Genomic DNA, 15,994 nt, shown 5'->3' with positions numbered 1-15,994 from the left:
GAAACACTTAAGTGTGACAAACATGCAAAGGAACAGGAAATGAGGAAGGGGGCAAACACTTTTTCACACCACTGTATATATATATATATATATATATATATATATATATATATATATATATATATATATATATATATATATATATATATATACATTCACATACACCATAGTTTCAATTAACCTATGGCTTTATAGACTGTTTAACTGCACACAAAAAAAGTTGTTAGCCTTGATATATGTGTAAAAAGCGGGAAATGTGTCGGCATCTATTTAATTGTGTAGAACAAAGAGTGTCTCTTTAGAACAGACCATAACAAAACTGCTAATTGTTTCCAGTACCCTCTGGGTCTAATTAAATGTTCCACTTAGTTAGAACTTAGACCTGGTTAATTTTAGGCTTGTAAACAGGACAGAACAATTAAAGGGCACACTACTATAGCATAGATTGTAAGCATCTTAAAAAAAAATACCTAATTAAGATAGTTCTTGTAAAATGATGAATATGCTCATCATGTGTATCTGAGTATGATAATTATGGTAATAACACTGACTGCAATGTGTAAGCCATTTTTAGGCATATTATAACATTTTAATAGCAAAAAAATAGATCTTTGCTTATAATACACCATTAATATAAATATTATTTACAGAATACTTTCTGTCACTGTGCACATACTGTATGCCATTGTTTCCTTGTATTGCTATGGATGGCTTCACGTAGCACTTGATACTATCTAACTTTACTGTAATAGAGTCAGTATAGACTGTATTCAGCAACTTGCTGGGTGCAAAGGGCCTAATTTACTAAACAAGCAATGTTCATTCTTGATCAAATTAACCTCTGCTTACTTCAGGCACACATTTATGTGCAAGGAAATTAAATAAATATGGAATTTCCTGTTCACAAATGGGTTTTTAAAATAAGCAAAGTTCATTAAGAGTAAATTTTTCCTTAACTGAATCACTACCAAACAGTCAAAAGCAAAAGAATGATCCAGAAGCAGATCACAAAGAACAAGAGGTATTTAAATCTGTCAATTTCAGAACCTTATTATGGCAAAGAGGGTCCACTGTCTCCTACACAATTTAATTTTGGCTGCTATAGCCATTCTTACAGTTTACAGTGGTAAAGGTGACACTTATGAGGACACTAATATAAGGGGCTTCTGATGGGTACCCTGATGTAAGGGAGTACGCTGATGGAAATTGTAATATAAGGAGGTACTCCCAAGGTGGGCTCTGATGTAAGGGTGCACTAATGGGGACCCTAATGTCAGGGCGACTCTGATGTAAGAGGAACACCGATGGGAATCCTGATGTATGGGGGGACTCTGGTGTAAGGATGGACTCTGATGGAGACCTTATGCCTGATGTAAGGGGGGACACTGATTAAGACCCTAATGTAAAGGGGGAGACTCTGATGGGGACCCTGATGTAAAGGATGAATCTGATGGAGACCCTGATGTACCGTATTTATCGGCGTATAACACGCACCTCAAGTTTAGGAGGGAATTTTTTTTTAAATAAATTTTATTTAGAAAAAGGAAATAAGAACATACAAAGGCATACAAGAAGGCACAATCAGTGACAAAAAAGAAAGGATATAAATAACCAGGGTTAGCCCTGGGGCGGGGGAAACCGTGAAACACAGAAGAATTCAGAGAACAGTAATACTATAATAGCATAGGGCAGCAGGGACCAACTGGATGAATCAGAGACTGTTTCGAACCCTAATTAGCACAGGTGTTGATACCAGCTCCCTAGCAGAGCAAGTGCCTAAATACACTTTAAGGATCCAAGTAATTAAGAGGGAGGGGAGGGGGGAGGGGGGAGGGGGGAGGAGGGAAAGGTAGGGAAGGGTAAATACAAAAGAAGGGGGGGGGGAGAGAAGGCAGATTAGGAACAAGGATAACATCTTAAGAAGGGATTCATATGCTATGACCACATAGGAGAAACCTGGGGAGCAAATAAGGACCGAGGCAGTCTAGGCAGTTAAGTAGATCCTGAAGATATATTAGGAGTGAAGCAAGTCATTGTAGGTGAAAGACAATTGATCCATAGCACGTTGATCAGGTGATGACATGGTTGCGGTAATGAACAAACGCCATTTGGCAAAGAAGGCAGCTTTTTGGGAGACCTGAGAAAAGTCAGCCAGAAGCCTCTCCTTGTATAGGAGACATAAAAGGTCCTTGGGAAGTTGAGAGGCCGGAGGTCCAGGGGGCGAAAGCCAAAAACGAAGTATAAGGCGGCGGGCCAAAAGGAGACATAATAAGATCCAGTCGACTGTAGCATGATGGGAGTGTGGCCCTAAGATGGGTCCGGCATCCGGCAGTGTAGACCAAGGCAACAGCAAGGGATCCCAATATCCAAAGATTAGGAGCAGAGGGTCCTTGGGTAGTTTCATTAGAGTGATATCGAAAATGAAAGCTATGACCTGGTCCCAAAATGCAGTTATTGTTTGGCAAGACCAAAAACGATGAGAGAGAGGTGGCTTTAAACATTGACAGTGAGGGCAGGATGCCCCATCTTGTTTTGATTTAGAAGACAAAAACGGGACGTAGGCCCTGTGAGCAATCTTAAGCTGGGTTTCCCTCCAGACTTCGTTGGGCGTGAGCCTCATAACTTTGTTGAGCCCCATCATAATCTTGTAGACGATGTCGGGGTCTGGGAAGGCCGAGGACCAGTTTGCAATGGAGGTGGTGGAGGCCGGAGGCGTCGAGCGTTCCAGAAGGGGTTTGTAGATATCTGAGATCTTGAAACACTCATCCTGTATCAGCTGATCCATGAAGCTGGGTTGGAAACGAAGAAGCTCTTCCTTGCAACTCTGGGCAATAAAGCTGACACACTGTTGGTAGTGCAAGTGCGATGCGGGTATGGAGAACAATTTCATCACTGACTGAAAAGGAAGGGGTCTGCCAGTAGCCGGGTCACACAAAGAAGAGAAAAGGGACAGTCCCCGTGCTGACCAGGACGAGAAAGCTCTGCAGTGAAGGCCTGGAGTGAAGCAAGGATTTCCTTGAATGGGCAGGTGAGTAGAAAGGAAAGGTGGAAGTTTAGCCAGTTTCCTAGCCTCCCTCCAAGCTATCGCAGTATCTCTGAGGACAAGGTTATGTTGGTGGGGGAGAGGTACCGACTTCCAACGGCAATGCAGCAGGGCAGTTAAGGAGAAAGGGTGAGCCATAGCAGTTTCGAGATCAAAGTTAGAATACCTGGACGAGTGTGTGATCCAATCTAGGCTGGTTCTAAGAAGACAAGCTAAATTATACAATCTAACATTAGGCAAGCTGATACCCCCTTTGCCCCTGGGAAGGTGCAGTTTTTTGTTGGCAATGCGTGGTCTTTTGCCATGCCATAAAAATTTTGAAATAGCAGATTCCAATGAGGTAACATCTTTGTGTTTAAGCAATAATGGGAGAGTTTGCATAGGGTATAAGAGTTTGGCAAAGCTGACCATTTTCACAAGGTGGCACCTTCCCAGGAGCGAAAAGGGCAGATCCATCCAGTTGGTTAGTTCTTGGGAGATCTTAGAGAGCAGGGGAGGGTAATTCAGCTGGTATAATGAGGAAGGTAGTTTCCCAATTTTGATTCCTAGGTACGTGATAAAGGAAGGAGCAACCGAAAATAAGGAACCTGTAACCCATGGGGGGGTGGAATGGGAGCCTATAGGAAGAATCTCACTTTTGGAATAATTAATGCGAAGCCCTGAGCAAAGTCTAAATTTGTCAAAAATGGCTTTAATAGTGTGGATGTCAGCTGCTGGATTAGAAGTGAAGATAAGTACGTCGTCGGCGAACAGAGATGTGCGGAGTTCCTTGCCTCCTATGTCTATGCCATGGAGGGAAGCCGTATGGGTTAGGTGTCTAGATAGAGGTTCAAGGGCGATGTTAAATAGAAGAGGGGATAGAGGGCAGCCCTGTCTGGTGCCTTTGTGCAGGGGAAAGCTGGGTGAAAGGAGGCCGGCCGCTACCAGACTGGCGGAAGGGGAGGAGTACATAGAGCTAACGAGGTGTGAGAAGGGGCCTGAGAAACCAAATTTGGAGAGGGTAAAAGAGAGCCATTCAAAGCTGACATTGTCAAAGGCCTTCTCCGCATCTAAAGTGATAATGGCATAGGTGCCCTTGGGGTTTTGTTTGGCCGCTTCAAGAGCTAGAAGAACTTTGCGGATATTTAAAGTGGCCGTTCGTCCCTTAATAAAGCCCGATTGGGCTGAGTGGATTAAGTGGGGAAGGACGTCAGCCAATCTCGTGGCAACGATTTTTGAGAGTATTTTTACGTCTAAATTGAGGAGGGAGATGGGCCTGTAAGAGCCGGGCTGTAGTGGATCCTTTCCTTTTTTTGAGAGGAGTTTAATGACAGCTTGATTCCCTGAGGGGAGGTACGGACCTCCCGCCCAGATAGCGGAATAGACGGAGAGGAGAGTGGGTGCCGCGATGTGTGTATGATTTTTATAAAAGTCACTAGTGAAGCCGTCGGGGCCAGGCGCTTTGTGTGAGTTTAGATGGCGGATGGTGTTCTCTATTTCAGGGAGAGTGATGGGGGCATTAATGGCCTCTAATTGCTCCGTCGAGATGGAGGGGAGAGACAGAGTATCTAGGAAGTGTCGAGCCCTTTGTTGTATGATGGGGTCTGGGGCGTATAGATCAGTGTAATACCGTAACATTGCATCATTAATGGCTTGAGGGGAAGAGAGTGTGCGGCCCGTGTGGTCACAGAGGGCGGTGATGTGTGTGGGGCGATGACTACCTTTACATAATCTGGAAAGGAGTTTCCCAGCTTTATTACCATACCTGTAAAGGGTGGCATCTAAGTGAGCCTTCTTCGTGCGCTCAAGGGTGTCTGCCCAGTTGTCGAAATTCGACTTGGCAGAGACCCATTCGTCGTGGTGTTTAGGGGTACTGGCGGAGGATAGCTGCCATTGGGCAGCATGCAATCTGGCGCTTGCCAATTTGTAGTGTTGGAGAGCGTTGCGTTTAAATGATGTGGCATAACTAATAATACGCCCCCTAAGATAAGCTTTCCCGGCGTCCCAGAATAGGTTAGGATTATCAGAATGAGTGGCATTCGTGGAGGAGTAGTCGGCCCAGGCCTTATCTAGATACGTGTCAAAATCAGAGTTATTGGTTAGAAAAGCAGGGACCGCCATAGGTTAGGGTGAGGAGGGAGATCCAGCCTATCAAGGGAGATTGCTACTGGGGCATGGTCTGAAATCGCAATGTCGTGGATTTCGGAATCCGAAGTCAAGGTTATGATATCGTCCGACCCAAAAAAGTGATCAAGTCTTGCCAGGGTTTTATGGGGGTTAGAGTAAAATGTGTATTCCTTGACGACAGGGTGGGATAGACGCCAAAGATCTGTCATATGTAGGGAGTCCATGGTGGACGAGAATAGGGTAGGGTTAGATGTGGTCGTGTCTGATGTCGGTGGTCTTGAAGTGGATCTGTCCAATGAGGGGTGCATGACGTCATTAAAGTCACCCCCTACCAGGTGAGGCAGGCGGGTGAAGTCAAGCAGCCATGTCGAGAGTTCCTTATAGAATTGTTTAGTGGGGTTATTAGGATATACATTGGTGATGAACAGCTCTTTGGTACCTATCCGTACCAATGCGGTAAAGAAACGTCCTTTATCATCCGAGTTGGTGGATAGGATTGTGCATGGGAGATTTTTGTGTATTAAAAGCAGGACACCAGCCTTCCGTCCCAATGATTCAGCTCCATGAACTGTGCCCACCCACATTTTTTGCATGCGCGAGAAATCGGATGCAAGTAAGTGGGTTTCCTGTAGAAATGCAATACCTGCCTTGAGGCGTTTAAGATGCCGAAGGATCTTCACCATCTTATGAGGGGAGCGAAGGCCCTTGACGTTCCAAGAGACTACTCTAAGAGGGGCAATGGTTGGGGACTTGGAAGGCTGGTGTTCTGGTTACAAGGTGCAGGAAGGATTAGGTGGCCTAGGTTGGAGATAACATGGATCTGAGATGATGAGCCTTGTTCATAGATTCTAAGCGGATGGGGGGGTGAACCCCGGTATACAGAGGGGGAAAGAACGGGGGGGGTTTGGGGGACTTAAAGGGGGAAAATGGTGGTAAAAGAAGGGTAACCAAACAGATAAACAAAATCACACACTTCACTTTTTTCCACATGAGTTCACTGTGTAGAGAGGGAAGCTCCCCAGACAGAGCCCCTGGGAGAAAATGGAGTGCCAGCGGTTCGTCTTGAAGGTGCACAATAGGCACATAATTCAGGGACGAAAGGCGCGGCGTGGCGGCCGAATGGTAGCGGTGGAATAGGATACACAGTGGAGTCATGCCAGAAATTGTCACGCGGAGGTCGCAACAGTCGTATAAGACATGGCAGTGCAATACACAAAAAGAAAAGAACAACAACGAGCATAGTGCAAAATATGACAACATGAGATAATAAACATAACCTGAGTATCCCTACGTGAGTTCGGGCGAGAACAACGAAGGTGGGGCAGAGACAGGAGGCCTGCAGTGCCCAGTGTTCAAGTTCTCCAAGGTCGGCAGGGAATCAGCTCCCAGAATCGGAGAGTAGCAGACCTGGTGTCCGGAATGATAGAGGGAGAAAGAGAAAAAACGTTAGGGAGACACGAGTAGCGAGTGACCGCTACTCGACACAACTTGCCTTATGACCTGTACGGAGGAAGGAAAAAGGAAAAATCGTCCTTAGGGGACCGGTGAAGCTTCAGCGTGGAATATTACGGTGTCGATGATCCGGGGCAGATGCTCTAAAGCGCTTAGGCGAGTCCTTCCTGGGGCTCCTCTGATCCAGCGCTCGGATTGAAGAGGCCGGCTTGGAGGGTGTAACTGGCAGCGCATCCGGGCGAAGAGAACGTAGAAACGCTTCTGCTTCCGAGGGGTCCTGGAAGGAGAGCTGCTCCCCTTTGGGGGATTTGAGACGGAGCACTGCGGGGAATGCCAGGGAGAATTTAATCTGAAGTTTAAACAGTTCCGAGCAGATCGGTTGAAAAGCTTTGCGCTTCTTAGACACTTCAATAGAGTAGTCTGCAAAAATGAGAATTTTGACACCATCAACATGTAAGGAAGGGGATTGCCGAAAAGTTTGAAGAATAACGGCTTTATCTGCATAGTTAAGATACTTGGCAATGATGGGGCGAGGATTTTTGCGGTCAGCGTTGAAGGAGCCCATACGGTGTGCCCTTTCCACTGTAAAAGAGCCCGAAAGTCCCATGGCCTCTGGCACACGTTTGGAGCAAAAGTCAGTCAAGTCGGCCGGGGGAAGCGACTCGGGGACACCGACGAATCGCAGGTTGGAGCGTCTGGATCTGTTCTCCAAATCATCCAATTTCTGGATAATATATTGGACTGTTCTTTCCTGGGACTGCTCTGTGGCCTGGGCCTGATAAAGATCATCTTCCACCTCAGAAACACGGTGCTCATGTCATTGAGCCTGGTACTATGTTCTGTGAGCTGGGCCTTGATTTGGTTCATGCCTGCCTGGATGGCTTTTTCCACCGAAGCAGTGATCATAGGGGACAGCAGGGCTGCCACCGCCTGAGCTATGCGGTTAGTATGGCCATCCTCACCGGGGGACGTCAGATTGGTATCCCCAGGCAAACTTTGAGAGGTCACTGTGGCTTGCCCCCGGGAGTGGAGAGGTCCGGTGAGAGGCGGTCCCGCTTACCTCCATGGCCGCATCTGGGAGATCTGGAGCCGGGGCCTGTGACGCCGGAGCGGAGTAGGCCGAAGCCGGGGGCTCGATTTGCGGCCGTTCAGGTAGCGCCGCCGCGGCCGCGTATGACCGGGCCCCCGTTTTTTCTACAAACCGATCCATTGTTGCGGGGATCGTGGGGGGGGACACTCGGGTCCAAGGTAGGGTACCGTGTCCGCTGGCAATGGCTTTATAAGCCGATTAGTGAGGCTCTGTGGCGGGAGCTAGGCTGAGACGCAGCTAGCTCATGCGGCGCCGGAACCGGAAGTCAGGAGGGAATTTTAAGGAGAAAAACTTTTAGGAAGGAAGTTTAAGGAAAAAAATGCCCATCAATGCAGCCTTATCATTGTCCATCTGCAGCCTTATCCACCATTGCAGTCTTGTCAGTCAGCCTTATCCACCATTGCAGCCTTGTCAGTCAGCCTTATCCACCATTGCAGCCTTGTCAGTCAGCCTTGTCCAACATTGCAGCCTTGTCAGTCAGCCTTGTCCAACATTGCAGCCTTGTCAGTCAGCCTTGTCCAACATTACAGCCTTGTCAGTCAGCCTTGTCCAACATTGCAGCCTTGTCAGTCAGCCTTGCCCACCATTGCAGCCTTGTCAGTCAGCCTTGTCCAACATTGCAGCCTTGTCAGTCAGCCTTGTCCAACATTGCAGCCTTGTCAGTCAGCCTTGTCCACCATTGCAGCCTTGTCAGTCAGCCTTGTCCAACATTGCAGCCTTGTCAGTCAGCCTTGTCCACCATTGCAGCCTTGTCAGTCAGCCTTGTCGAACATTGCAGCCTTGTCAGTCAGCCTTGTCCAACATTGCAGCATTGTCAGTCAGCCTTGTCCAACATTGCAGCCTTGTCAGTCAGCCTTGTCCACCATTGCAGCCTTGTCAGTTTTATTTTATTTTTTTAAATGCCGCTGCCGAGATACAGAGCCGGATGTTCTGTGTATCTCGGCGGCGCACGGTAGTTCTCAGTGGCCTTCAGCTCTTGTCGGCAGCTTTTGGCTGCCTTTGGCTGTTCTCTGCAGCTTTTGGCCGCCTTCGGACGTTCTTGGCAGCTTTCTGCCACCAAGAACGGCAGGAAGCTGCCAAAAGCCACCGAGAAGAGCCAAAGGCGGCCGAAAGCCGCCGAGAAGAGCCGAAGGCGGCTGAAAGCCGCCCAGAGGCTCAGAATTACGGGGGATCGGCGTATAACATGCACCCGCGATTTTCCCCTGCTTTTAAGGGGAAACAAGTGTGTGTTATATGTCGATAAATACAGTAAGTGGGGATTCTGATGTAAGCGTGACTTTGAAGGTGTACTCTGATAACCCTATTGTAAGGGGGAACATTTATGTTAGGATGATTCTTATGGGAACCCTGATTGATGGGAGAATCTGATGGGAACTCGAATATAAGGGCAGACTCTGATAAGGACCTTGATGAAAGGATCTACTTTAATAGGGGTCCTGATGTAAGGGGGCTCGGATGGTGATCCTGATGAAAAAAAGAACTCTGCTGGGACCTCTGATGTAAGGGGACTCCTAAGGTAGGTTTTGATGTGGGGAGCCTCTGATAGGGACCTCAATGTATGGGGACTATTAGGGTACACTAATGTAAGGGTAGACTCTGATTGGGACCCTGATGTAGGGAGGGACTTGGATGAGGATTCTGATGTGAGGAGAGACTCTGATAGGGTCCCTGATATGAAAGAGGAATCTTATGGAGACCCTGATGTAAGAGGGACTCATATAGGAACCTTAAGCATAGACTCTGATGTAAGGGTGGATCTGAAGGTGGGCTCTGATGTTATCCTAAGGGGGGGGGGCTTTGATGGTGACCCTTATGAAAGGAGGAATTCTAATGGGGACTCTGATATAAAGGGGCACTGATGGGCTCTGATGTTACTCTAATGTAAGGGGGACTCTGATGGGGACCCCAATAAATGGAGGAACTCTAATGTAAACTCTGATACAAGGGGGGACTCTGATGGGGATCCTGATTAAAAAAAGATCTCTGATGGGCCCCTGTTGTAATGGGGAACTCATATGGGGAACCTAATGAAGGGAGGAACTTTAATAGGAACCCTGATGCAAATAAGACTCTGATGGGACCTTGATGTAGGGTGGGACTCTGATGTAAAGGGAACTCTGATGGGGACACCAGTGTTGAAGGACTCTGATGGGGATTCTGCTCTAAGGGGGATTCTGATTTAAGGGGGGCTCTGATGGGGAATGTGCCATTTTAAGACTGCACGCAAGACACTTTTGCAAACTCTGTCTGCTTTAATGTCTTTTTGTATGCCAAAAACAGAGTTGCTGTTAATTAGCATTATTTAAGATAGGAAATGTCCATATTTTATTTAAAAATGGGATATAGACATTGTATCACATTGTAAAAATGGTGCATTTTAGAACTACCAGAAATTTACACGAGAAATGCATTCAGATGCTTCATGAATTTGGTGCAATACATTAACAAGAGGCAATATTGCCAGAAAAGTGGTGCAGTAGCTCTATTGAATTCCCTCTAATATATTACCCATTTTTATGATGAAATAATAAAGTCCCCTATGTGATACCATAGTAGAAATGACAGTTCATCTTTAATAAGACATTAGTGGTCTATAAGATCAGATGTGGTCTACTAGATCAGTTACTCACCTGGCCACAAGAGCAGCACAATGTTTGATCAGCTACTTCTATGGTTACAGCAGCCAGAGAATGGCAGCTCTGAACTTGGAAGTGACTAAATTATCATTGCTTCCAGGTTCAGTCACATGTGGGGAGATCAACAAACAGCTGACCCTCCAACACCCCACACCTTGGTCCTGGGCCCACACGTGGGACAGGGAGCCTGAGATAAATGCTGGGGGTAGTTTTGTAAGGAGGCTATAAATTTGGGGGTAGTGGAAGTGTTTGGGCAGTTTTACAACCATCCAAATCACTTTCTGCAGAAAGTTAACCATTGGCTTGACAGTTATAAACACATTCCCAGCCTGGAGTGTGTTTAAAATCCTCTGATATCAACCATCATTTACAAATGACACTGGTAAACAAGTGGTTAATTTTTGCCATTTCTATCTGCCTGGAGTTCAGTTTTAAAAGATATATAATTAATATGTGTTAGTGCCAATATAGAAGTGGAAGGGAACCTGATAGATTTATATTGAATGAAACAATAGTGCATACAAAAAAAAACACACAGTTCAACAAGCATGTCTGCCACTCTCCACAGACATAAAATGAACAGTATCTCATATATGTGGGAATTTGTTATTACTGACTCTCATTGTGACTAATCTTCTCTGGCCTCTTTCAGCAACTTCTCGTCTATATGCATGCACTCCGGCATTAGCTGCACATCATTGCTTTGGTCAATTTACTGATTAACATTTATGGACAATGCCTATGCAGTGTGTGTAAGCACAGATGCATAGCCTCCATAGTCGCCTCAGGCCGATATACATCGGCAGAAGGGCTCGTACAGGCAAACAAACTAATGTACCTGTATGTGGCCCTTTAAGAGGCGGCATGCGGGCGCGTGCACGCCCATGGCGAGTTCCATGAGTCAGGTCGCGGATCCCGCGGACTCGATCGCAGCGGGCATACTCACGGAGAGGAAGAACGGGGAGATGCTAATGTAAACAAGCATTTTTCCTGTTCTGCCTAGTGACGGTGTCACTGATCTCTGCTCCCTGTGATCAGGAACAGAGATCAGTGACGTGTCACATGTAGCCATGCCCCCACAGTTAGAAACACTCCCCAGGACACACTTAACCCTTACCCTGCCCCCTAGTGGTTAACCCCTTCACTGCCAGTGTCATTTACACAGGAATCAGTGCATTTGTATAGCACTGATTACTGTATAAAGGACAATGGTTCCAAAAATGTGTCAAAAATGTCTGATGTGTCCGCCATAATGTCGCAGTCATGATAAAAATCGCTGATCATCGCCATTACTAGTAAAAAAAAATATTAATAAAAATGGCAAAAAACTATCCCCTATTTTGTAAACGTTATAACTTTTGCGCAAACCAATCAATAATCGCTTATTGTGATTTTTTTTACCAAAAATATGTAGAAGAATACGTATCAGCCTAAACTGAGGAAAAACAATTTTTTTTATATATCTTTGGGAGATATTTATTATAGCAAAATGTAAAAAATTATGTTTTTTTCAAAATTGTCGCTCTTTTTTTGTTTATAGCACAAAAAATAAAAACTGCAGAGGTGATCAAATACCACCAAAAGAAAGCTCTATTTGTGTGAAAAAAAGGACATCAATTTTGTTTGGGAGCCACGTCGCATGACCGCACAATTGTCAGTTAAAGTGATGCAGTGCCGAATCGCAAAAAGTGCTCTGGTCAGGAAGGGGGTAAATCCTTTCAGAGCTGAAGTGATTAAAGCTTTTATTAGATTTTAATAAAAGGGTTGTACTATATGTACTATAAAGCAGGACAGGTGCACTGGATATCAGGTTGCATGGCTTTAATGCAAATGGGAATTCTTTTAACTTAGAAATATTGACATTTTACTACATTTGCCAGGGGGTTTTCCATGTTCTACCTACAGTAACAGCAGTTTTTGCACGGTGACTAGTTTATTTTGATTGTTTCCCACTGGGCATGGCTAAACATCAGGCAACAACAGTTTAAATACAATTATGCTTATTATTTTATTTATAATTTTATGCAACCATTTTTGTAATATATCAATTTTTTTCACACTGCACAGCCAAGACAAGTGACACACGCAGTTCTTATAAAGTAATTGATCTTTGTGGTTCAGCAGCTTTCTATGTCAACATTTCATCTGTGACTCAGCATCATCGCCTCTGTCCAATGAGCAGGAAGCTGACATTGGCAACAACAGCCCTGACCCAACAAGCAATAATACTAGGCCAGGAAATAGCAGAGTGATATTTCTGTTTGGCATGGTTAATGAATAAAAATAATAATAATAATAATAATAATATTATTATTATTATTATTATTAATAATAACAATAATAATATTAAAAAAATCCTTTAGTATGAAAAAACGTGAAAACATATACATTTAATGTGTGTATTTAGTTGCTTGCCTGCTTGCCTGGAGTTCCACTTTAAATAATAGTTAATATTTACAGTATAAAAACACAAGGGGTAACTAATGCGCACAACCACACTGGGACTGGTGGGAAGCTGCCAACATAAATAGTGATCTCACCCAATATGCAATAAATAATATGTGGCGCTACCCAACCCAACTATAATAAAATCCTATTAAGTATAGTGTTCATTAATATGATTTTATTATAGTTGGGTTGGGTAGCGCCACATATTATTTAATATTTACAGTATGTACTTGATATCAAAATTTTAATTCAACGTGAAACCATGAATACTTATTTTAAAAACACTTTTAGAAAAATCAATATGATTACTGTTACAATATGGGTTTGTACTGCTTACCTGTCCTACATAACGTGATAGGTTTGTGACTGGTTGCTCCTCCAAGAAAATTAAAGGTTCCCATTGCCATCCTCGTTTAACTCTTGCATGATTTAAAAGTTTATTTTGCTGAGTTACAAATTTTACAAAATTCATACATATGGCACAAGACCACAGAAAAGAAACTTCCAAGAGAATATTCAGCCATATGAACAGGTTCCTCATATTGTACATTCAGTGCAAATGTATTATGTGTTATTTAATGATGCGCAATTCACATATTTGTGGACTTTTGTTCCAATAAATGGGGGGTTGCATTGTCTTCATAATTCTGAAAAAAATAGGAAAATGTATTAAAAATACAACTATATACCCTTTCAAATTTCATGCTAATGGAAAGGAATATTAAAAAAAAAAAAAATACTGTATATATACAGGTAACTGCATATAAGCAGCCATCACATAACTCTGGCTAGAACTGTCTCTACAAACATAATTGAAAACAATAGAGCCACTGTTATGCAGACTGAAAAAACTACTCACTTCACAAAAATCTATTAAAAATGCATCCAACACCTGTAGTTTTGTTATTACTGAAGAATATAGTGGAATATGAAATACTGTGGCTAAATATCCACCTTAATTACCATCATCCCTGTGTTGATATGTCAAAGTAAAGAATGCTGTATAGGGGGACTTTAACTGTGGAATTAAAGATTTTGTGGTTGAAGGAAAGAATATTGCATAATGTATTGCCTTCCTTACTGGCAGGCTCATCAATCAATAAAAGAAAGAAAACCTAAACAAGAAAAGCAATGCAACCATCACATCTTAGAATTGATAAGTTATCAATATAATAAATATTTGTTTTGGGTTAAATACGACTTTAAATCTTAGAAGCTTTCATCGATCCGAGTGGACGTCATATGATGTCCTCCCGCATGGGGCTTCACTGCAGCATGATCTGTCACTGGCTGTGTTCATCAGACACAGCCAATGACTGATCACATGGTCCCCCTGCCAGGAACATGTGACCTCTGTGACCAATCAAGGGACCAAGTCCCTTCTAGTGTATGGTAGAGATCTACTCTTCCCATTTCTTTGGTTTCACATGACAAGTGTAAACAATGTATGCCTTCTTTTCATGCCATCCATTGTGTACAAATGTGTTGCTAGCTGTGATTGATTACACTGATCACATGGTACAGAGGGGGCCAATCACAGCTCATATGTACCATGTGAATATATGTGGCCAGTCACAGCTAATCACAATAAAACAAACTGAATGAGTCAATTTCATTCAGTGAAATTCATTGCTATAAGAAATCATAAAAAAAATACTGATCACTTCCCCAGAGTAGCACAACATTACTATTGTAACATTATATTATTCTGGTCACAGTGTGCTAAAAAAAATCATAAACAAAGAAAATATGTAATAAAAAAGAAAGACATTAAAACAATTAATAATTAATTAAGGATTATTATTATATACAATTATATGATGAAACTGTAATCCCCTGGTAACAGTATGTTAAAAAAAAATATATTTTTTTATTTCCTCATTTTCCAAAAAATTATGACAAAAAATGACAACTGTAAAAAAAACTTGCCATGCCTGAATACCTTTATATGTCTATTAGAGTTGAGAGAATAGTTTGGCCCGAGCATCAGTTTGCTGAAAACCTTGCTGAACCCAACCAGGGCCGAAACCTGGTTGGGTTCCCCGCTCCATTCGGAGAACGCCAAAATTTGCAAGGTGATCACACCGCCAAACGCTCTGCAATGCACTGCACACTATAAAGCGTTGTCCAATCAGGGTGCAGAATAAGCTGGTTGTTAAGGAGCAGGGCTAGGAAACCAGCTATGGAAAATTTTCCATACCAGACCGTTATCCAAGCACACACCCTGGCAGGTCAGGAAAAGGGGGGGGGGGCGGAGCGAGCTCCACTTCCCTCCTGAACCATACCAGGCCACATGCCCTCAACATGAGGGTGGGTGCTTTGGGGCAGCGGGACTTTGCTCCCCCACCTCAAAGAACTTTGTACCCATGTTGATGGGGACAATGGCCTCTCCCCCTCAACCGTGGCCATTGATTGTGGGGGTCTTCGGGCAGGGGGCTTATCGGAGTCTGGAAGGTCCTCAGATCCTGCCCCCCATTTGAATGCGTATGGTGTAAATGGTAACCTCTAATCGTTCATCAAAAAAGTGACAAAAAGTAATAAAAACAGACCGTTATTGACAATTCCTTTTTCAAAAAATAAAAAAACAGCATCAATCATGCCATCTACCCCACTCAAAAAACAAACGAATAAAGAAAACGCTACCACCATTAATGGAAGCTGGCCACAGTCTAAGCTGTTTGACAACCGTTTGATAGTTCTTAAAAAAAATTACACTGGGGAGCACCCCAAAATCCATAACAGACCCTTATCTGAGCAAGCAGACTGGCAGGTCAGGAAAGAGGGGGGTGAGCGAGCGCCCAGCTTCTGAACCAAACCAGGCCACATGCCCTCAACGTGTGGGGGTGGGTGCTTTTTTTTCTTTAGAAATGTAATTTTTGCTGCAACATGTTCTATGCATGCTACAGGTGTGCCACATTACAGGCAGACTAAGGGGACCCCCAGGCACTATATTTAAAGAAATGTTTCATTTTTATTGTTGCACTTTAAGCATCATCAAAATGACTGCGCCTTGAAAAACAACTGTTTGTAAAATAATTTTTTGCATTGATACATGTCCCCCAGGGCAGTACCAGGATCCCCATACCCCTTTTATGGCCAGTTACTTGTGTATAAGCCTTCAAAATGGGCACTTTTGATTTTTCCTGTTTGGCTCCCATAGATTTCAATGGGGTTCGTAGTTTAGGTTAGAACTTTTCCCCTGTTCAGGAGTTCTGCTAC

General features: G+C 43.9%; 1 protein-coding gene across 3 annotated transcripts in view; it reads right to left on the bottom strand.

The window, feature by feature from the left end:
* LOC143997028 (cadherin-19-like) overlaps nucleotides 1-15,994 on the bottom strand; it is a 228,743-nt gene that overhangs the window by 157,253 nt on the left and 55,496 nt on the right. For all 3 annotated transcript variants that reach the window (XM_077492387.1, XM_077492386.1, XM_077492385.1), the window contains exon 2: nucleotides 13,113-13,422. In XM_077492387.1, coding sequence (XP_077348513.1) covers nucleotides 13,113-13,325 — 213 coding nt within the window. In that variant the 5' untranslated portion in view covers nucleotides 13,326-13,422. The remainder of the gene's footprint in view (nucleotides 1-13,112; nucleotides 13,423-15,994) is intronic.

Source organism: Lithobates pipiens, unplaced genomic scaffold, assembly GCF_037356315.1.
Source record: "Lithobates pipiens isolate NorthernLeopardFrog02 unplaced genomic scaffold, aLitPip1_a1.2 Scaffold_19, whole genome shotgun sequence".
Taxonomy (NCBI): Eukaryota; Metazoa; Chordata; class Amphibia; order Anura; family Ranidae; genus Lithobates; species Lithobates pipiens.
Note: the sequence above shows the minus strand (reverse complement) of the source record. Positions and strands in the feature narration are given on the sequence as shown.